The 24382-nt window shown below is 39.4% G+C and overlaps 1 protein-coding gene across 2 annotated transcripts in view; it reads left to right on the forward strand.

Moving 5' to 3' along the window:
* WAC (WW domain containing adaptor with coiled-coil) overlaps positions 1–24382 on the forward strand; it is an 86753-nt gene that overhangs the window by 56920 nt on the left and 5451 nt on the right. For both annotated transcript variants that reach the window (XM_073677589.1, XM_073677590.1), the window contains one exon: positions 21568–21819. In XM_073677589.1, coding sequence (XP_073533690.1) covers positions 21568–21819 — 252 coding nt within the window. The remainder of the gene's footprint in view (positions 1–21567; positions 21820–24382) is intronic.

The raw sequence follows: 24382 nt of genomic DNA on the forward strand, positions 1-24382 counted from the left end.
AGAAACCTCATCCTGAAATAAGAGGAAAAATTAGTCTAAAATGTTCCAATGTCAAGTGTGAAAATTTAAGACTACTAGTTTTGTTCCTTTACAAATGATCATATGATTAAATAAAAATAAACATTCCCAAATGTAAAAAAAATATAAAAATGCTACCGTCCTTTTTGATAATGAACCTGCTTAAAAGGACAACAAGTCTAAAATAGCCCCAGTTGCCTGTGTGAAATAGCAAGTTTACTAATTAATTTTTTTAATTGTGATCTAAAACCAAAATGCCCAAAAAAGAAAAAAAAATGTAACAAAAAACCTGATTTATTCAGTACATAATTTCCTGAGAACACATTTCGCTTTAAGTACCCAAGGCATATGTCCGGGAGATCCCACCATTGGCGGCAGAAGTGGGAACAGGGATGAGGTGTTTGACCACCAGGAATGGAACTTTGTGTGACAACCAATAAATGGGCCGATCCCTCAGACAGCGGGGCGGAAATGAATAACCAGTATGTCAGTCATATAGATTAACAAACCTGGTGCAGCTACAACTGTATCCCACAAACTACAAGCGATATAATATAGATAAGCAGTAAACAATCGTTCTGGAAGTGACACAAGATTAAAAGCAGCCCATGGACCGTAGTCACTAGATCAGTGGATACAGTGGCAGCTATGATGTATGAAACAAGCAAATGCATCATCATGTCATAATAAATACATGGTTAATGCCAACAGCGACAAGTCTTCGAAACATAATCAGGAAATTGTTCATGTTCTATCAGCAAGTCTGTAAAGAAATCAGAAACCATGTGTATTTTAGAGAATAAAATCAAATTCTCTATTTAAGCCTAGTGACGATAGTGTCTTTACCCAGGGGATACAAATAAGGTTCCTGTAGATTTTATCTCCACCCCAGTCTTATGGGTGACACTTATTCAAGTATCCGCAGCTGCCTGATCCTGAGATTGTATATTAAAATAATGGGGGATAAACGGCTCCATTAATTTGCCTCTGAAGGTCCATTTATGTTTGGTAAAACGCTATCGGGTAGTTTCCCCAATTAAGTACGAGACCGCATAGGCATCTGATGGCATAAACCACAAAGGATGAATCACAATAAGGCTATGTGCCCACGATGCAGAAGTGCTCCGGATTTTTCCTGAGCGTTTCTGCATCTCCCTGGCAGTAAAAACGTATGCGGATTTTACATGGGTTTTTTCTGCCAGGGACAAGCGTGTGTCATTGTTTTGCACATGTGATTTCGCATGTGGGTTATCAAGCGCTTTTCCAAGCTATTTTAGCATCACTTGGAAAGTACTTGACAACTTGGTCACACTATATAAATCCATGCAAGCGGCATGGATTTATATAGTATGACCAAGTTAATAGTTAAAAAAAGAATAAAAATGGTAAATTTTTTTTTAAAAAAAACATTTATACTCACCTTCCCCCGGTCTCCTTCTTCGGTGCGTCCAGTGTCTTAAGCGGCTCGCGGTGGTGTAAAAGGACCTTCCATGACGTCATTTAGACATGTGACAGGTCACGAGCCGCCGGGGAGCCAGGACGCATCGGAGAGAAGACCGCTGGCCATCAGAATGTGAGTATAATGTTTATTTTTTTATTTTAAATAATTTTTTAACTACAGGTACTATGGTACCCAGGTCTGTATGAGTCTCCTCTTCTCCAGACCCGGGTACCAGCCGCACATTGAATCAAAGAATATCCGCATGTGCACATGAAGTTATGCGGAAATTATGCGATTCAGTGCAAGTCAATGGCTGCGAAAATGCCGCGTTTACGCAAAATTAATGGTAGTGCTGCGGATTTTTCCACAATGATAATCCGCAGCGGAAATTTCCGCAGCATGTGTACAGCACATGCGGATTATCATTGGGGAACATTGCAGACCTTCTACCAAGCGTTTTTTTTAAGCGTTTCCACGGCAAAATTGACGCTGCGGAAACACTTAAAAAACGCATCGTGGGCACACAGCCTAATTCACAGACCTGAACGGGGGAGTGGGGTGGGGGTTGGCCGTACAGTTAACTTGCTGTTCAAAACTGTTTTGCTTTGCTGCCAACTCAGATTAAGTGCCCTGTCTGGCACTTGGCAATGTGGATATTTGTGAACCTTTATCCGTTTTAAACAATTAGTTGTATAAATTCCTAGACCTCTCTTCTCACCTCAAAGTTGTGAATGTGTAGTGTCTTACTCTGTGTAATCATTTTAAACTTTTACCAGCATAGAAATTTTAGTTGACTTTGGATGGTTGCTGTTATACAGCAATATACCATTGTGTTTAGTTGGTTTCCTTTACAAATCTGTGGATAGTCTGCCTATAGGGTTGTTCTGGACTGTGATAGGAAGAAAGTTCACACTCTGTGTCAGTGTGGGAGGAAAATTGTAAGTGGTCACCAACAGAATTGATGTGATGGTAGATTGGGTGAAATATCCTTCTCTATACAAGATATAGAAGATGCCATCGATATAACGTCACCTCACTATGGCGAGTGATGTAAACGGGGTAATTGTACACATAATCTAATTCAAGCATTGTCATGGAACCGTTAACATAATGCGGGGCTACATGTGAGCCCATCGCGGTACCTTTCTTCTGTAGTAAGAAATCATTGCCAAAAAAGAAGTAATTCTCATGTAATTGCCCAGCAGTTGTAGGCAACATGTTATTTACTGTGATGAGTGAAGATTAACCTAAAAGGCGTTCTGTAGCTAATATACTTTAAGCTTGTCGAATACATGTGTACAGAACCTTAACGTCAAGGGTCATTACTATGTATTTGGCTGGGACTGTTTTGAGTGACTTGTTCGTACTAAAAAAAAATGTTATCCAGTACATGACTTTTAAAAAAAAAAAAAAAAAAAAAAATCTTTACTCCTTTAGTAAACATGAAGTATATGGCTAAAGGAGACAATAATTTGTGAAGGCCACATTGGCTCTCCCAGGTGGATGCAGCTGGTTCTTGTAAAGCTCAATGTATAAAATACAAGAACGACAAGGTCTCGCATTATATAAATATTCTTAAATTGTTTTGGTCAATGACCTTATAGGGAAGCAATTATCAGAAAAGTGACTAATTTTAACAAAAAGCCGATTATTTTACATTCATACTTTCTGTTCTTTCAGAAAGAGTTTACAGCAGTTTCATGATCAGCAGAGGCAGGATTACAATAACAGGTAACGCCTCTATACACAGCAGATAACAAGGGATCCACCCATCACAATAGGCGATTTCACGCCTGCCCCTGCTCCTCTGTTCACAGGGATCTTTTCACATGCTCATGAGATGCATCAATAAAAATATGGGGTCAGTCTATTGCTGCTAATGTACATATGGATTTCCAGAAAGAGCCTAAAAAAACTGCTTTGGCCAGTGTGAAAATTCTAAGACTTCTATGTCATTTTTTTTTTTGTTTCAAAATTTTTTATTAGGGCATTTTTACAGTATAGTGATAAAGGGTCAGGAAAGGGATGAAGGAAAAAGAAAGGCAACCAAACAAAGGAAACGAGAAAATAGGGTAGGGAGGAAGAGGAGAAAAAAAAAAAAAAAAAGGAAATGAAGATCATCTTAACATAGTTTAACCACAACAATTAACATACCTAGTGCAAAAACAACATAGAATGAAGTATAGATTAAAAGAATTCTGGCAAAGTAATAAAACATCACATAAAGAGGCTTTTCTTGCTTTGAAGAAAAATTGTGTTCCTAGAGGACCATTTGGAATTATATTCAGGTAGAGAGTTATTCCTTAAATCTAAAGGATATTTCAAAGGAGTTATGGGAGAACATAATATCAATTATGTTGGCAATAGAGGGAATATCCATTACTTTGACGCAATACAAGTTTTTAGAACGAAAAAAATAAAATAAACTTGTCTAATTTTTTGAGGGAGGTCATCTGCTTCCAGAGGAAAAAAAGGCAATTGGGGAGAAATTTTTACGGGAGACTCAGTGGATCTTTCCTAAGTATCTAACGTTTTGGACATTCCCAGAATATGTGAAGAAAATTGCCTCTTTGACCACAATTCCTCCAGCACAAATCAGATGAATCAGGATATGCGTCTGTAAGTCTAGCGGGAATGTAGAAGCACCTAGATAAAATTTTAAAATAATTTTCATGTAGGTTTGCGCTAATAGAAGATTTGTACGTTAGTTCCACCGCTTTTTTCCATTTATCTTGGAGGAAATGATTATTTTGATCTTTTTCCCATCTCCACATATAATTCAGTTTTTCAAATGAGACCTCAGAATTGAAAAATTGAGTAGATATTCTTCATATTCCAAATCGAGTTATTCATAGGATTCTCTAAAAGAGTAACAAGTCCTCTTGAAAGGGTCAAAGGTAAAGAGCATTTATTTCTAATATACTTAACACTAGAAAATTCTAGAATTCTTCATCAGGAAGATTGTATAGGGTTTTTAATGACTGAAAGTTTGTAATAGAGTCTAACTTAGGCCCCTTTATAAGTGAAGAAAAGTCTAGAATTCCAAATTTTACCCATTTTTTACATGGAAAATTTGGTAGAGCTGTATGAAAAATTGAGATAGTAAGTTTGTTGGGATTAATGTTACATTTCCTAATTTTTGAGATACCATATAGCTTTTTCCAAAGTGAGATAGTAAATCAAAGAGTGATTAGATAAAGGAAGAGATGGATCCAATAAATGGGATATTATCAATGATGATTAAAAGGAATTATTAGAAGCTTTTTCAAGTTCCGTCCAGGCAGGTTTGCCGGACTCAAGGAACCAGTATCTACTTTGAACTATATTAGAAGCATGGTAGGCATAGATATTGGGTAGGCCGATTACAACATTTTTTTTATGTTTAAACAGTGAAAGTTTTGAGATCCCAGCGAGTTTAGATTGCCATATAAAATTGTATAATTGTTTATGCAGTTTACTAATTCAATCAATGGTCAGGGATTTGGATGAGAATAATATGAAATATATATATATATATATATTTCATATTATTCTCATCCAAATCCCTGACCATTGATTGAATTAGTAAACTGCATATAGTATAATATAGTATCATATTAGTATAATGATATGATTTTAGGAAGGATCACAATCTTAAACAGAATAATCCTGCCTAACCAAGATGTATTGGATTTATCAAAGTTGTCAAGGTTTTATCTTGTATGGATTTCTGAATATTACTTAGTTTCATCTAAGATTTTGTAGCTTCAATTAGTAATTTTTATCCCCAAATATGAGTACTAAATTTCTCCCATGAGTAAGGAAATTCCTTTTTTAGGGATTTGCTTAGGTTCGAATCTATGAAAAAGCCCAGTAGTTTTGATTTCTTTATTTAATAATGAGAAGCCAAGGAAAAAAACTCAATCACTGAGGAAACTGCTTGTAATGAATTTATAGGATCTGAAATTGCAATTAGTGTATTATCTGTTAAGAGCCCTATTTTATGCTGTCTTGATCTTGCAACAATACCCCTTACTAAATGATTACACCTAATAGATTCAGCAAAGGCTCCATTATCAAGGTGAAGCGTAATGGGTATAATGGGCACCTCTGCTGAGTACCTTTTTGGATATGGAGAATTGGAGAAATGATTAACAGAGACCTTTGCTGAAGGGAAGGCGTATAAAGCAGGGATGGCTCTTAGAATTTGCCCTTTAAACCCATATTTTTCAATGGTGGCAACGCGTAGTTCCAGTTTATACGGTCAAACGCCTTTTCGGCTTCCAGTGATTAAAGAATTGAGAGGGATCTCCACTATGGATGATAACTAAGTCAAAATTCTTCTCGTTCCATCCAAAGCCTGCCTTCCCTTAACAGAGGTAACCTGGTCCAAATGTGTAAGTCCGGGGAGAACTTATAGCTGTCTCTGGCCAATTTCTTTAGCGTAGATCTTTAAGTCTGAATTTAGCAATGAGATGGGCCTATAGCTCGATACTGCTGAGGGATCGCTGCCTTGTTTTGGATTCGCGACTATAGTGGCTTGGAGAGAAATTCTTTGGCAAAAGAAGTCTCGTCTGCATGGTTGAACGTGGAAGTTAATGGAAATAAGAGATGTGGACTAAATATCTTATAATATTTGAGTTGAACTTATTTCATCTGTGGTATTTGAGAGTTTAGCTGATTAATTTGTTCTAAATGGAGTTGGGGGAAGACTAATGTTAGTGAGGAATTGGTTGGTTTCATTACAGTTAGGTTGTGGAGTAGAAGAGTCATCCTTAAGATTGTGTAGAGAGGAGTAGAATAATGTGAATTGTTCTGCTATAACTTGAGGATGAAGATGGGAACTACCTGCATTTTTGATAGATAAAACTCTATATTTTCAAGCGTTGCTGTTTAAGTTTATTGGCCATGAGCCTATTCATTTTATTATGAGCAGTAGTGTTTTAGTTTGATCGCATTAATTACTTTGTCATAATCCTCCAACAGCAATTCTGCTCTTAAGCATAAAATTTCGAATGTGTTTCGTCAGAGGGATTTATTTGTTGTTTTTTTCTCTCCTCTTGTTTTTTTTTGTGAGATAATTTGAATATTTTCCCTATTTTTGTTTTGAATTGAGCATTTAACTGAATAAGAACACCTCTTTGTGGGCGATCCAAATAGACAAAGGGGACATATTTTGAATAGCATTCTCCTGGAAATAAAAAAACATTGCTTTTTCTATTTTCACCTTGAATACTGGGCATCGAAGAAGATAAGAGTTACATCTCCACCTCCTAGAGTTGATACCATGGACAACTGATTTCATCGAAAAAATTTTATTGGTGTGTGATCAGACCATGAAATGTTCCCTATGTTTATGTCCTTAAATCTCTGAAGAGAAGTGATATTGGTTAAAACTAAATGGATTCTCAAATAAGTTTGATGACTGTCGGAATAGTATGTAAATTACGTAGATGAAGAATTCAGACATCTAAAGACATCAAATAGTTGCTGTTTGATGATCCAGTTTTTTAAGGTGAACATTTTACCTCTGGGTGTGGCTGTTGTATCCATTGTTTGGTCAGGAATAATAATAAAATCCCCATCTCTGATAGCTGTAATCATTCCTGCCTTTTTTTTTGCCTACGGAGGATCTAAAAATCTAGGGGAAATTCTTATGGGAACGTTTTGGTGGATTAATAGATGGTTTAGTTTCTTGGAAAGCAATTACATCACAATTTGAGTTTAGCTTCTTTCCAAGCAGAGTGCCTCTTAATTTGACTATTAAGTCCCTTTACATTTACAGATAAGATTTTTACCGCCATTTATAATACAGAATGAGACTGCATGGGAAAGCCAGAAATTCTTATTCATGAATATTAACTCTCTTCGAGCGAGAAAATCAAATAAAAGGATAAAAACATTACAAAGCAGCATCTCAAAAACCACAACCAAAAAACAGCCAGACACTGTTTCTTCTCAGATGATCCGGTAACAGTCTGGGAACAAACTAGACAAAATTACCACGGACCTCATCTTAGAGGAGGGGAAGATCTTTCAGCCAACTCTACATTTGAGTCCTATAAAATAACCTATAAGATAAAAGCAAGTCAGAAGACAAAAATAATAAACAAAATACACCATAACAATCTTCTTAGAAGCCCATTAAATTCTGTGATCCAGGGTTACATCTAGTCTTCATGCTCGTCCGATGTAGGTTTCTTTTCTTTCCCTCAAATTTTATGTTCCTTTAGAAATTTCTGGCCTTCTGCCGGAACTGTAATCACACCTGCTTTTTCGTTGATGAAAACGATTACCGTATATGCTCACTTTTTCAGCATTTTTTATGCTGAAAAAGCCCCCCATGGCTTATACTCGAGTGTATACTTAAATTCCTGCTGTGGAGGAGCAGTACACAGGCAGTAGCCGGCTGCTGCAGCTGCCACGTGTGCCCACTACTAAAACTAATGAATGTTAACTCTTCTCCACGTCCATGGGAGTGGAGAGGATTGAATATTCATTTTCTTAGCGCTCACAGTATCAGTCGCAGGCTTCCTGCTGCTGCTCAGCGATCCTCTGTGTGCTATTAGAGAGTGTGAATATTCACTCCTCTTCACTCCCATGAGCGTGGAGAAGAGTAAATATTCATTTTCTTTAGTATCGGGCACACAGGATCCGTGAGGTGCAGGAGGAGCTGCGGACACTGCGCGCTATTAAAGAAAATTAATATTCACTCCTCCATACCCATAGTCCCGGTGTAGAGAGGAGTGAATATCCCCGCAGCTCACCTCAGCGTCTGACGGAGCATAACAGTGATGTCCTGTGCTGCTCAGATGCTGAGATCAGCTGCTGGCAGACAGGACGTAGCCCTGGAGCAGAGGGAAGGACGGTGACTAGAAGTGTTTATTTTTTTCATGTGTGCAGTGATGGGGGGCCATGCACACCCAGATTGGGGATGAGGGGGCCATGCACACCCAGATTGGGGATGAGGGGGCCATGCACACCCAGATTGGGGATGAGGGGGCCATGCACACCCAGATTGGGGATGAGGGGGCCATGCACACCCAGATTGGGGATGAGGGGGCCATGCACACCCAGATTGGGGATGAGGGGGGCCATGCACACCCAGATTGGGGATGAGGGGGAGCCCTGCCCGCCCAGATTGGGGATGAGGGGGAGCCCTGCCCGCCCGGATTGGGGATGAGGGGGGGGCCCTGCCCGCCCGGATTGGGGATGAGGGGGGGGCCCTGCCCGCCCGGATTGGGGATGAGGGGGGGCCCTGCCCGCCCGGATTGGGGATGAGGGGGGGCCCTGCCCGCCCGGATGTATGCGGAAATTTACCAGTAGCTGCTGCATTTCCCACCTTAGGCTTATACTCAAGTAAATAAATTTTCCCAGTTTTTTGTGGTATAATTAAATGCCTTGGCTTATATTCGGGTCAGCTTATACTCGAGTATATATGGTAATTTTGTAGGAAAACCCCATTTATATGGGATGTTCTTATGTCTTAGGATTGTAGCCCTTAATGTCACCCTTGAAAAGTCTGCAAACACTTTAATAGCTTCATATGGCGAAGGCAGATTTTTGTATTTCCTGAGGTAATAAAGCAAACGATCTTTAGTATGGAAAAAGGGGAGTCTTATGATGACTTCTCTCGGGATTTCTTTTGGTAGTAACTTGGGTTTCTGGAGCCTGTGGGTTCTGTCAATTGTCAAGTCCAAATTGTTATTTGTCGGGAGGGTCTTGTGGAGTAGATCCTTAATATACGGGATAAGATCCGAATGGGAGAGACACTCTGGTATTCCTCTAAATTTTAAGGTATTGCGCCTGTTGCGATCTTTTTGATCAGTAAGTTTACCTCTTAAAAAATCTTATTCGTCTTTAAGAGTTGTATAGTCTTTTCCCAGACAGTTTTGTTTTAACCACTTCGCGCCAGAGCCTGTTTTTGCCTTCGTGACCGGGCCAATTTTTTCAATTCTGACCACTGTCACTTTATGAAGCAATTACTCTGGAACGCTTCAACGTATTCCCCTGATTCTGAGACTGTTTTTTCGTGACATATTGTACTTCATGATAGTGGTAACATTTCTTCGATATAACTTGTGTTTATTTGTGAAAAAATCGGAAATTTGGCGAAAATTTTGAAAATTTTGCAATTTTCAAACTTTGAATTTTCATGCCCTTAAATCAGAGAGATATGTCACACAAAATAGTTAATAAATAACATTTCCCACATGTCTACTTTACATCAGCACAATTTTGGAACCAAAATTTTTTTTGGTTAGGGAGCTATAAGGGTTAAAAGTTGACCAGCGATTTCTCATTTTTCCAACAAAATTTACAAAACCATTTTTTTAGGGACCACATCATATTTGAAGTCACTTTGAGAGGTCTTTATGACAGAAAATACCCAAAAGTGACACCATTCTAAAAACTGCACCCCTCAAGCTGCTCAAAACCACATTCAATAACTTTATTAACCCTTCAGGTGCTTCACAGGAATTTTTGGAATGTGGAAGAAAAAAAATTAACATTTAACTTTTTTCACAAAAATGTTACTTTAGACCCATTTTTTTTTATTTTCACAGGGGTAACATGAAAAAATGGACCCCAAATTTTTTTGTGCAATTTCTCTTGAGCGTGCTGATACCCCATATGTGCGGAAAAACCACTGTTTGGGCGCACGGCAGGGTTCGGAAGGGAAGGAGCGCCATTAGACTTTTTGAATGTAAAATTTGTCTGAATAATTAGCGGACGCCATGTTGCGTTTGGAGAGCCCCTGATGTGCCTAAACAGTGGAAACCCCCCACAAGTGCCACCATTTTGGAAACTAGACCCCTTAGGGAACTTATCTAGATGTGTGGTGAGCACCTTGCACCCCCAGCTGCTTCACAGAAGTTTATAATATTGAGCCGTAAAAATAAAATTTTCACATTTTTAGCTCAAAAAATGTTTTTCATTCCCTAATTTTGTATTATCATAAGGGTAACAGGATAAATTGCACCATGAAATTTGTTGTGCAATTTCTCCTGAACACGCCGATACCCCATATGTGGGGGAAAACCACTGCTTTGGTGTACGGCAGGGTTCGGAAGAGAAAGAAGCGCTATGTTGGCTGGGATAGGCAGCAGACACCATGTCACATTTGAAGAGTCGCTGACATGCCAAAACAGCAGAAACCCCCACAAGTGACCCCATTTTGTAAACTACACCTCTCAAGGAATTCATCTAGGGAAGTAGTGAGCATTTTTTAATTTTTAAATTTATACCATTGGGCAGTGAAAAAAGCATAATTATATTTTTACCACAAAAAAATGTTTTACCCTCAGATTTTACATTTTCACACAGGGCAATGGGTAAAAATGGTGCCGAAATGTGTCACACAATTTCTTCTAAAAGTGTTAATACCCCATATGTGGCTGTATCGTACCACTTAGCCATACGGTGAGATTTGAGGGGGAAGGAGTGCTATTTGACAATTGGAGAACAAATTATTGTAGAATAGGCATTTGGATTTGGGAGCACAAAATTTTCTGAATTTCTTTTGGGGAGCAAGGACCATTTTGCTTTTCCAGAGCCTTTCTGCTACCAGTAACTTGGAAGTCCCTTATATTTTTAACAGATGATGGACCTGAGTGGGGACTAGCTTTTTTTGAGGACTGAGTTGAAGCTTTTATTGGGAACATTTTACGTAACATTTATCCGGCGCTCTAGGCTGAGCACTTACATCGGGGTTTCCATCTAAATTTCCAAGTGATGTAATTCAGATGAAACCCCTGCAGGATCCATTCACTGTAATGAGGCAGCAGAGTTACTCTGGATTCCGTCTGGCCTCTGTTTAGTGGTGTCCTTTTTTTCAGAAGTGCACAAAACTGTGGCCAACCGCACTTTTATGCACGCCTAAAACAAATGACACCGTGGGATCACAGGCCAGACGGCATCCACAGTGGCCTATATCTGCCTCATTACAGGGAATCTTCCATCATGGGTTCTGGCTGAATCACGTATTTCAGAGATTTACACGGAAACTCTGGTGTTAGTGCTCAGCGCAGAGCACAGGATAAATGTGAGCAGAGCCTTACTGGGATCTTTGGGAGACATAATAAACAAATCAGTAGCAGGTGAATAATATTTATTTTTTATGCCGTTCCTCGTGTGATATAACTGATTAGACGACTTTATTCTTCGGGTCGGTGCGATTACAGAGATACCAGATTTATATCGGGTTTTTATGACTGACAGCTGTCACATACTAAAATACGCTTTTTTTTGCAAAATCTAGTTTTTGCATCACCATATTTTGAGAGCTATAATTTTTCCATATTTCGGCTGATAGTCATGTGACGGCTTGTTTTTTGCGGGACGAGTTGACATTTTTATTGGAACCATTTTTGGGTACGTGACATTTTTTGATCGCTTTCTATTCCGTTTTTTGGGAGGTAAAGTTAACAAAAACAAACACTTCAGGAATTGTTTTTTGAGTTTTTTTTTATGCCGTTCTGCGTGTGGTAAAAGTGATCAGGCAGCGTTATTCTTCGGGTCAGTACGTTTACAGCGATACTACACTTACTGTATTTTTTTTATGTTTTGGCGCTTTTACACAATAAAACAATTTTATAGAAAAAAAAAAATTTTTTTTGCATTGCTTTATTCTGAGCGCTATAACTTTTTTATTTTTCGGCTGATGGAGCTGTATGGCGGCTTTTTTTTGCGGAACAAGATGAAGTTTTCAGTGGTACCATTTTTATTTCTATTCTGCTTTTTGATCGCATTTTTTTCCACTTTTTGTTTGGCGATATGATGAAAAAGCATATTTTTTTGCTCCGTTTTTTATTTATTTTTATTACGGTGTGCACAGAAGGAGTTAATTAGTGTGACAGTTTTATAGCTCTGGTTGTTTCGGACGCGGCGATACCAAATATGTGTACTTTTTTTTGGTTTTGTAATAATATACGGATTTATTGGTTTAATATTTTATTTATTTATTTTTATTTATTTTGTGATTTTTTGTTTTAATAGTTTAAAAACTTTTTTTTTACATTTTTACTTAGTCCCGGTATGGGACATTAATTTTTATTTTTCTGATCACTGATCTCATGTAATGTAATAGACATATATTACATTACATGAGATCTTCACTGACTGTTTCAGTCAGTTTCCTGTCTGGCATCAGCTACATACAGGCTGAAGCCAGACAGGAAGGACACCATATATGGCAGAGCTGGAGGCGGTCATGTGACCTCCAGCTGCCATAGCAACCCCAGGTCCTCAAATGAAACGGAGGTCTTCGGAGGGAAGTAAGACGACCCCCTCTCTTCCTGCTGTCTCCTATATGCCGCGATCACTATAGATCACAGCATATAGAAGACAGCAAAGGGTTAACATCACTGGGACCTGATCTAATCAGGTCCCGGTGATGTACCCTGTCAGAGCTAACGCTCTGCACCGGAATCGCAGTGCTTGCAGGACCCTGGGGGTCCTGAGCACTGCGAGACCACCCACCGTTTTTAAACGTCGGCGCTGCACAGAGCCCAGGCAGCGCGGACGTTTATCTACAGTGGGCGGTCGGGAACCGGTTAAGGAAACCTCTTCCACTTATCAGTAGCAATTATTTTTTGGTTCATTTCTTCAAATAAAATTTTCAGGTTATCAAACTTTTTATTAATATTAATGTCCAATTGTTGGATTGAAGATGTAAATAATTCAGATAAATATTTCTCAGATTGTCAGATTACCTTTCTTAAAAGCTGAATTAGCCTGAGATATGTTTTTATCCTTTAGATTTGGTGTCTAAGGGAGGACTACTAATGTACAGTCTGGGGCGTTGTTTGTGAGGGGTTAAGTTAGGCCACGGCCCCACTATCAATATTTGGACAGTATTTTTTCTCAGGAGTGGGAGCCAAAACCAGGAGTGGTTGATAAATGCAGATTTGATGCACTTGTTTCTTTTATATCTTTTCTCTGATTGTTCCTCACCTGGTTTTGGCTCCCACTCCTGAGAAAAAATACTGACCAAATACTGATAGTGGGGCTGTGGGCTTAGGTGAATAGTCCTGTGAGTTTTCATCTGAGTCAGGCTGAAAACATGATGCTGTACTTTTAACATTGCTGTTGTCACTAGCCAGACTCTTCTTTTTGTTTCTCATAGGTTCTTCATATAAAATTAATGATTTATTGGAATCCATATCTTTAGGTACCTCTTTCCTGCCTGTGTTCCTTCAGTTGGCAATGTCTGCCAGGAACCAGGCTCCTCTTCTTTTTTCCCACAATTGGGCATTATTGTAATCCAGATGGCTCAAAAATGATCCAAAGTAATCCAGGGAAGTTCTTGAAGGCTTCCAAGAAGAAAGTTTGCTTCCAGGTCTTCTTCTTTCTGTTTTAAATCTTCGTTACAGACTTAAGCAGGCAGAGCTTCAGAAGGGTGCAACCATCACGCTGCCCCTTCAGACCACGCGCCCCTCTTTTTTTTTTAATTTTTAATGCAATTGTAATTTGAAAAAAAAATACCAAAAATTAAACAACTCAAACCTGTTTTTTTTTTTAAACAATTTGTCATTTTTTTTCTTTTTAACATTTTGTTATAATCGCTTCCAGGCAATATTAGCGATCAAATATTTCATTTATAGTTTGTGGTGCTGATCGGTTATAGCAGGCGTGTAATTATTCATGGCTGATACCTATTTAAAACATAACATTTTTTTTTATTCCTCACCACTCATGCGCCTCCCTTACTGGCTAAATCACTAATGAATCATCAGCCTGTAATGACTTAAAGGTTGTTGATTCTTCCATCCTCAAAATTAAGTGGAAATAGTACTGTCCGAGTTTAATAGGTTTTAATGTGTCTCTCAATTTCCCTGGACATCCGCTCAAAATGTGCTTCAACTCTGTTAGGCTTTTAGGGTTTTAAAGGTTCATCTTGACCAATTATTGGTTCATCAGTTGGGAAAGACTCCATGCACGGTTCACCTCCCAAACTGTCTCAAATTTAAACAGAACTTCAGAATGCTTCATCATGAACTACTATTACCTTCTTAACGTTTAATTTACCAATCCTTTTAATAAGGAAGCTGTCATCAAAAAAGTACCTTTAAAAATCAGGTTTTTGTGTTACATATATTTTCTTTTTTGACACAATTTGTATAAAAATTTAAAAAGTAACCTTAAGTTTTGTATTGTGTCTAATGAGATTGTGCCAAGGTCCTTGTGAAGGGAGGGGGGAGCAGGGTCAGTTGCCTATTGTGGTAGGTGAATCCTGTGGTGTTAGCTGTGTATAGATGTGTTATTTGTCATTGTAACACTGCCTCTGATAAAGAGCCTGCTGAAAACTACCAGAAAAGACAGGAAGTAAGAGTATAAAAAAGCACAAGTTGCTAGAGTGGAAATTACAAGATTACCAATTTTCCCTTCACCTACGACCTACAGAGAGAGAGGGATCTGCCCGATCATTGGGCAAGAAGCCAAGAGCAAAATTTATAAGTGCTTCTTCCACTTATTCTTTCACTGTGGTTTCCTGTCCTTAAGACAAAGGAGCCTTGAGCATACAGCTGGAGCATCTGTGAATCATGGAGCAGCCTTAGGGTGTTCAGAATCGCAGTCAAAATATTGGCCCAGTTGACATTGGCTTGTGGAAAATTGAGATTTCATGCCTCCAGTACCTATTTGTTTGTTTGTCGGGCCTACAGATGCCTAGTAGAGGCTGGGCCCACGGCCTCTGCCTCATAGCTTGGCTTGTTGTGGCCTTTGGCAGAGTATGACCCTTGGTGATGTGCTTTAATTTCTGGCTATGTGGCTTTGCCTGGTTAGCCAGTTGACTCCTGGTTTTGTAGGTTTTTTCGCTATTGCCACTCAACATGATTTTGGTGTTGCATTTTACCTTTTTTGCTCGCAGCCTAATGCCACTGAGCTTTGGTGAAGGATGAATTCCAGTCTACCCCTCCTCTTCGGATTTGCATAGTGCACTAAATCATATGTAACCGTTATAATCCCAGTCATTGCTCCAAAGTCTGGAGTCATAAATTGGACTGGTCAACATTTAAGTTCATAAACATCTGTGTCCCAGTTTATCCTCCTAAATTGGAGTTGTAGGATGGACATAGTTGTGCTAATCCGAATGAAACCATTGTAGTCCGGTTGATTCTTCTAGTTGGAGTCATACAGTAGACTGGTAGGCATTTAAGTAGATAAACATCCATGTCCCAGTTTATTCTCCTTATTGAGGATGTAAGGTGGACAAGGTTACGCAAAACCAAATAAAATCATAAGTCGTCCATTTAATCCCCCTAGTTAGTCATAAAATGGACTGGTCAACATTTGGGTTGATAAACATCTATGTCCCAATTTATCCACCTGGTTGGGGTTGTAAGACAGGCATGGTTGCACAATGCCGAATAACACCATTGTAAATCTAGTTTCTGTCGTGGTAGTTCCCTGTGCACCACTCCACAGGCTCTGTGCTTCCTTAGTGCAACTTCCCTCCAAGTTGCTAGCAAATCCAGAAAAAATTTGTTTCCGAGGCACCATAGAGATATAATTCCTTTATCCAAACTTCATCAAGGCAACGTTTCCGCCAACAGACAGCCTTTTTTAAGCATAAACAAAATGGCAGATAAAGTCCAGTTAATCCTCCTAGTCTGGAGTCATAAGACTGTCTTCTAGACATTGAATTGTTAAACTTTCAATGTCCTAATCAATCCTCCTGGTTGGAGTGGTAAGATGGACGTAATCTGATGGAATTATTCTAAATATTAGTCTGGAGTCGCATTGGGTAAGTAAACTGTCAATATCCCAGTCTATCCTTATATTTCGCGTTGTATGATGAACATGGTTATACTTGCTCTGGCGAAAAATATTCCAAGTTCAGTAAATTCTTCTTCTAGTTGGAGTTGAACGAAGGGCTCATTGGGATTAAGTTGATTAAGCCATTATAACCAATCACTCTTCCTGGTTTGAAGTAATTAAATTGGTAAATTGGGCTAAGTCTGGTGACTCCCATTAAGAGTCCAGTCAAATCTCTTTTGGAGTCATAAGAACTCTGTCTGCCATAAGCCTATAAAGGGAATATTCAATGGATGGATTAAAGTGTCTCCTTACCTGTTAGCCTCCTGTAGTGAAGGATGAACACCTTCGCTAGTCAAGATTGGGATTGGGTTAAGACTGTTTTGATTTATTGCTCAAGAACAGGCTGAACATCCATAAAGTACATCGTTAAAGGTGTAGGGTTCTAGTACCTTTGGATTAAAGGCGTTTTCCACTACCAGGACAATCCCTTCTTGATCTAAATGTTTGGTTCCGATAAAAATCAAAAAAATGTATACTCCCCTCCCGTGCTGGCGCCGTTTCAGCAGTGTCTGCACTTGCGGTCCCGGGGCTCCCTTGCAGTTCTTGTGACACGTTGGCCTGGTGCCCAATCAGCGCTGGCTTCAGTCTCCACCTTCTGTCTAATTGAACATGAAGAGGGTGTCCGGGCTGCTGCTGATCTGACTTCCTCTTCATGTTCAATTTGTCCGAAGGTGGGGACAGTGACGCCGGCACTGATTGGGATGCAGGGCTCACATGTCACAACAACCGTACGGGAGCCCTGGGACCGCGAGTGCGGACACCGCTGGAATGATGCCAGCACGGGAGGTGAGTATAAGCTTTTTTTATTTTATCGCGGCCAAGTGTGGGGTATGACAAGGAGTTGACCAAGTAGTGGAAAACTTTATTAAGACCATCTGAGCTTCAACCAATGCCATACAAGGTCTCTATCTCTCTACCTGAATTGCGTCTTCATGTGAAAGACTAGACTAGTTGGTTATTTGGGGTGTTTGTGTTTACCCCCCCCTTTTTTTTTCCTATCTTTACAGTCCTATTTATTTTCATAGGGATAAGGGTTATCGTTTGATTTCTTGGTCTCTCTATGCCCGAAGATTAATCTGTTTTGCATTTAACTTTTCAGCTAGTAATCTTCATGGTTGGACTGTATTATAAGCATTCATTGAGGCTGCAGAATTGATGCCATTGTAGACAAGAGGATAAATTCTGTCATATCTAAATGACTGGTCGTGGCTCTTCTTTGCATTGAATAGCTCAGATGACTTTCTTCCTGTCCTAGCTGTTAGATCTTTGTGGGGCTAGGATGTGGTAACCAGAAGGTCTCCAAGATGGTATTCTTTGACTTTCTTATGATCTCTGCCTAAAGAACTCCTTATTTTAATGTAGAAAGATCAACAATAATTGGACTAATGTTAATTTTTTGATCAGGTGCAGTTGACAGCACCCCTATTGATTCCCTCCCTCTCTTTTATGGTGGTTGAGGTTGTTGGCCCGTTTTCTCCTCATGGTTAAGATTGATCTTGAGTGAATGTATAAATCATAACCAGAATGATGATTGATGATATTTTTAGGTGACTCCTACTCGACTACTAGGAAACCATATTGAAGGAGGAAGAGCGAGTCTCCCTTTTATATTTTTGCCTTTGGCTTCCCGTTCAGTGATAGGGCATATCTCTCTCAAGTGTGGTCATGGGTTTCAATCCATTTACCGGTATGTAATTATATATATATTTTTTTTAAATACATGTAAGACACACACCTGATTTAAAAAAAATAGGTAATTGTTTAATCGCTTCCCTTTTAAGGATTGTTTGTTAAAACCTGTAGCGATGAGATTGAATCCTGTTATGTGGCCATTAAGAACTTTCTTACAAAATGCACATGGCTCAGCATCATGGCTATGCATAGAGAGCTTGGGCCTGAACTGTGGATTCATTATAATCCTGTTAACGCTTACTGTCTAAGCGCTACTTAAAGGGAATCTGTCAAGTAGGATAACGTTATTAACCTGGAGATATGCGGTATTTATGCAGATTAATAGCGTTATGAAGGTGCCCGACCACTGTAGCCACGCAGACACGCTTGTATGACTGAAAGCTGGCGACTCCTTGAAAGAATAAAGTTAATTTTCTCCCGGGTGCCGCACTTTCACTACACTAACCGGGCACCTTACTGATTGACTACTCCATTCCAACAAGGCATATTCAGAGCCCCAGTCTCTGTATCTATTGTGGTTGGAGCTATACTGATCAGAAAGTAATCACATTTGTGCAAAAAAGCTATTTTTCCAATATGCAAATTAAAGTGTTCTGTGCACCCTTGGTGTAGCCAAGCGCTCAGTGCACCATTCTGCCCCTTTATAACCTTGCCTCCCTATATGTTGATCAGAGCGAGAACTGCCTGAAATGAAATTGCCGGCATTCGTTCAGTGCTACTGCAGGAGGAAGGCAGCCACCCCTCTCTTCTGTGCTGCGACCACTTCCTGCACTTACTGTTTTTGGAGTTTTAAAGCTTTGATCGTTGGGGGTCTAACTGCTGGCACCCTCAGATCAGCATGCCCATTTCCTGCTCTGTGAATAGCGGTTAATTTACTTCTATTTGGGAGTAACCCTTTAAATTCCAAGAGCAACGACAGTGGACCGTGTATGAAATGTTCATGACAATTGAGTGGTTGTAGGAGGAATGCAAATATTTACTGAAACTGACTTGTCAAAAGAACGTTTCCCATATGTAATCATATACAAAGCCAATGACAAACACGCAGATGATTGACAGGTGTGCCAGATGGTGGCTGCCAGATTTTTGTTTTGGAAACTTTTGACAACTGTTTTAATTTCTCAATTTGCAGATATCTTAGAACAATCTGTCAATGATGCAAATGTTGACTTTTATCTAAGGCTGTGTTCACATCTGTGCCTCTGGCCCTATTTTGAGCACTATTGCATCTTGGAGGGGGGATGGGGTGGAAAACCAAAAAATGACTGCACTCTGTCCTCCCTGCCCCTTCACTTTTTTACCATGTCAAAACAGGCACCTGATTTGAACCCTGTGGACCCCATAATACATTGGTTGGGTGTATTGTGCACCTATAGTGCCGATGTGAGCAGTTTATAATTGGTATGTCAATGTTTTATGTTGGTAATTATCCAGAATAACTGGCAGCACTCATTACATAAGTGCATGGGAAAAAGAGACCATTGATCCTTTACCTTATCGCCATTTCTTCTGTCACTTAGTGTTGGTTTGTCACTATGACTTTAGTAATAGTTTGCTATTACTTACATTATAAATGACTCTCCAGACATCTGTTCTAGAAAATCCTTGTATTTCACATTAAAATAATTCTGGAGCTGTTTCTTTTTTTTTCTTAGTATTGTGCAGTTCCTCCTTGAGTCCTTTTGGAAATTCATGAATAAATTGACTTCTTGGTGTGTCCATTCCCCTTGTCACCATAGGGCCATGTCTCTGCGCAATGTGACACTCTGTGGAGATGACACTGTAGGGAAGCTGCACGCCCGTCCTCTGTTACCAGTAATGGTAATACAGGAGCACGCAGAGATCTAATGTGCAGTTACCTGTTATTAGATACCACTGATCTGTGTATGCGGAGTTACTGGTACAACATCTATTCCAAAAGTATTTGGCTACCTGGTTGATGTAAGCATAATGCAAGGTTTGTCATGTGTTTTTATTTTAACGCCTTCTTGACTTTTATGCCTCCCCCTTCCAAGAGCCATAACTTTTTTCATTTTTGGGTTTACATTAAGAATATGCTTGTAATTTTTTTTCTTTTTTCTGTGGGATGACTTATAGTTTGGAATAACACCATTCGTTTCACCATAATGTACTAAAAAACTGGGAAAATGGTGAAGAAACTATGCAATTCTGCTATTTGTTACTGTTTTGGGCTTTGTTTTTATGATCAGAAATGACCTGGTTTATGTAATTCTCGGGTCAGTAGGATTGCATCGATAACAAATTTTAGGTGGGGGGGGTGGAGTGTGTATGTATGTGTGTGTATATATGTACGTATATACAGTACAGACCAAAAGTTTGGACACACCTTCTCGTTTAAAGATTTGTCTGTATTTTCATGACTATGAAAATTGTACATTCACACTGAAGGCATCAAAACTATGAATTAACACACGTGGAATTATATACTTAACAAAAAAGTGTGAAACAACTGAAAATATGTCTTATATTCTAGGTTCTTCAAAGTAGCCACCTTTTGCTTTGATGACTGCTTTGCACACTCTTGGCATTCTCTTGATGAGCTTCAAGAGGTAGTCACCGGAAATGGTTTGACTACTACTTTGAAGAACCTAGAATATAAAAGCATGTACAATCCGCATGTACAATCCACATGCGTTTTTTCTGCCAGGGAGATGCAGAAACGCTCAGGAAAAAATCCGTAGCATTTCTGCATGATGGGCACATAGCCTTAGGACCAATATTTTTTGATGGAACAGTCACAGGAGATAAGTATCTCGAAATTCTAATGAATCAAGTTCCCCAGTTACAGCAACAGCCTAATTTAGATGACCCTTATTTCCAGCGAGATGGGTCCCCTCCACATTATTCAAGAGTAGTCCGCGAGTATCTTGATGAAACATTTCCTAATAAATAGATTGGCCGAAGAGGCCCACATAAGAAGGATAGGTGTGCAGGTTCCACACCTATCCTTCTTATGTAAGTATATACGCATAGCCCTAACTGATGCATTACTTACAATTTTGCATTGAGTTGTCTCTATATAAGGCAAGGGATTCCCTTGATATATGCACTTGCACGTTATATACTTATCTTTAGAGACAACTAGACCCAGCACTTTACAAATAGCTCACACTTTTGGTTATACTAGTAAGAGCAATTTAATTTAGTTTGCTGTGATATTCTTATATGGTCGACAAAAATTTATGGGGCTCTGTGATACACTTGCACTATTTTAGGAACCTTATCTAGGTCTGTGACCAAAGTTGTGTTCTTTGTTAACATTATATGAAGTGTTTATATGGATGCAACCCGAAGGTCTCTGCTTTTTAATTGTTTTTGCCATTGTTGGTCTTTAATATTGGAAATAAAAATCTATTTTTTATCTATAATTTTATGTATCTTCCTCTGATGCTGAGCCGATATAGCTCGAGCTTGTGTGTGAAGTATTCAGAATTTGGGAAGTATTCATGTTGACCTTTGTGACCTGTACTAAATATTTGCCTGTCTGTAGTGTCCACTTTCCCCTGATTTTTATTAAACCTCACCACCACTACTGTCCTATTTGTAAGTATTGTGTAATGATTTCTATCTAACCAGTGTCGTCTTTATTCCCACAGACTCGTCATCTGCTGAGAAACCATCCTGTACTACTCCCTCCACATCATCTGCCCCTGGACTAAACCCCATTACGGTTCCTCCCTCCTCTTCGTCCTCCTCCACTTCTTCTACGGTCCCTGTGTCACCGGTGCCACAATCACCAATTCCTTCACTATTGCAGGACCCTAACCTCCTGCGACAGCTGCTTCCTGCCTTGCAAGCCACTCTACAGATCAATAATTCTAATGTGGATATCTCCAAAATCAATGAAGGTACAGCGTGCTGCTTTCCTTTCTTCTTAGTAGTTTTTAGTGTGAGGAGTGTTTGTGTCTTGACATTGGGTTGTCGCAGTGAGGAAAAAATATTTAAAGGTTTTTCTCCAAATGAAGGCTGAATTTTGGCAAGGTTCAGTTTCAGACCACTGGTGCATTTTTGGAAACATCCAAACACCTTGCATTTGGATGTAGATACTGCAGATCTGTGTCACATCTACATCTATATCTGTATGTGTGGATTTGTGAAATTACGTTGTTTGTGAATCTATCTTAAAGGCGTTGTCCGGTCTAAATTGATAAGTCTGCAGTGACTCTGTGTGACTGCAGACTTATGAATCCCTCCAGCGCAGGCACTGTGGGGGAATTCACCAGTTTATGAGCCGGGACCGGCAGGAACATGTGCGTTATGCATGCTCTCGGCTAGAGCCCATCTAGTGGGCGCGGCCTCGCTCCATACAAGTGTAGAGTGGTTTACAGGCTATATAGTAAAGAACTTGTAAGCACTGCGCTCGTTACCTAGGAGATCGACCACTTCTGATAGAAGTTGTGGTCAGTAACCAAGGCAACTTGTAGTAAACTATAGCATTAAAAATGTCACCATTCTTGAACGGAGAGAATTTTTACATTTGTACTTTACCCATATTGAGCTGTTTTTAGGAGGTGGTGGTTGTGTGGTTCTCCTTGAGTCAGACTTTCAGCTGCAAATTAGAATTTTTATGCATTTCCTACAAAGCATTACACTTCAATGCAACACTGCATGAAGGCACCAATGAATATTCAGTGCTCAGTGTCCTTTTCTGAAAGGTGACTTCTGGCGCGTTGAGAATTATACATGGTTGTGAAGGTAGGATGTCCTTTTTTAAAGGCTATGGAGACATTTGATTATGTAAAAAATATTTTGTTCCACATGTTAATTACTTTTAAGTTGAAATTGCACTATGTTTCAGTCTATCTTCATTCATTCCTTCATTCTTTTTCACCTCCTGATATGCATTTTGCAGTCTGATCTGAGTTTCAGATCCTTGATTTCTGCGACAGCCAGCAATGTAAACTCTGTGAGGTCTGTGTGTATCTACGGTGTAGCAGTTTTCAGTAACTTTTATATCCTTACCGCCTTTATCCTGCACTTATTTACTCTTCATGTTCTTACCTCCTTTGTCTACAGTCTGTTTTATCTGCCCTCTGTGAGACTGTACATGCTTTCTTCCTTGTCTACACTTTCGAGATCTGTGCAAAACCCCCTTCCGTAACAGAAAATGGAGGGAGGGAGCAAGATAGCCGTCAGGAGGGGGGCAACAATAGAACCATTAGGTGGTGGAGGGATGGGGAGCAAGAGAGACGTCAAGAGGGTGAAGAACAAGCAGAGAGCCGCCAGGAGGGGGGTTGAAGAGCAAGCAAAGAACAGTGGGAGGAAAGCGGAGAGCCATCAGAAGGTGGCGTGGAGCAATCAGGGAGACGTCAGGAGGGGGGTAGCATGAGAGCCGAAAGGAGGTGGGTGGGGAACAAGTAGAGAGCCATCTTGAGGTGGGTAGCAGAGAGCTGCCAGGAGCTGATGGATTTGTTATGTTTTTGTACTGCCATCAGGTAGACAAAGGACTTAAAACCTCCGCAGCAGCAAAAAGATTTTTAGTGAAGACTATTTAGAAAGCTGTTGAATTTTGCATTTAGGAGGAAAATAAACAATAATAATAAAAAGATTCTGTGTGAATGTGTACATTGACTTGAACTTTTCATTAACAAGTATGTGTACCTTTTTTTTTTTTTTTTTTTTTTTCAGGGAGACAAAAATGCTTGGCCACAGGTAGATCTATTCTTTTTTCTTTTATTGTGTGGCGATGATGATTCATCCTTGTCCTAAGTTTTTGCCCTGCATTTTTGTCTCCCTGATCACATCATCACTGACATGAAATTATTGGTATTTAAAGGTAATTTCAAATCTCAGAGAGACAGAAGACTTTGGGAATATAAACTCATGGTGACCTTTGACACCTTCAGAGCAGGAATGAATGTGTCGCATGGATTTATGTCATTCTACCTCAACTAAGGAATGTGCTCCTCTAAATTGTGGGGTCATCACAGCCCTGGACCAGACCTCACAGGACAATAAAACTTAAACAATCCTTATCTATGAAATGCTCCAATATTTACAGCCAGAACTGTTTATCTCTCTCCCATAGCAATAGCTCTGCTTTCCGTCACCCGTCTCATCCATTGCATTATTTCTTTGTCCTATTGTGTATAAATATGTGACTCTTCATTCTGTGTCATTCTATGTCTGATGAAGAGACATGAGTAGTCTGGAAAGCTTGCGACTTGTTACCATCTTTTCAGTTAGCCATTAAAAGGTAACAACCACTGAGGACTCTCAAATCTAAATATATTTTGCTCTATAAAATATAAAAATATATAAATAAAATTCTGGGCAGGTGTACTCTGGTGATTGCATTCTATTTCTTCTCATTACAATTACTCCAGTGTCTCCCTCCATAAAGAGAGGGGAGGTTTTTTTTTACCTTTTGTCTGATTTTGCTTCGGTCTATAAAGTAAATGCCAGTATATT

The sequence above is a fragment of the Phyllobates terribilis genome, unplaced genomic scaffold (genome assembly GCF_046119375.1).
Source record: "Phyllobates terribilis strain yellow unplaced genomic scaffold, ASM4611937v1 Scaffold_4__5_contigs__length_816908805, whole genome shotgun sequence".
NCBI classification, from domain to species: domain Eukaryota; kingdom Metazoa; phylum Chordata; class Amphibia; order Anura; family Dendrobatidae; genus Phyllobates; species Phyllobates terribilis.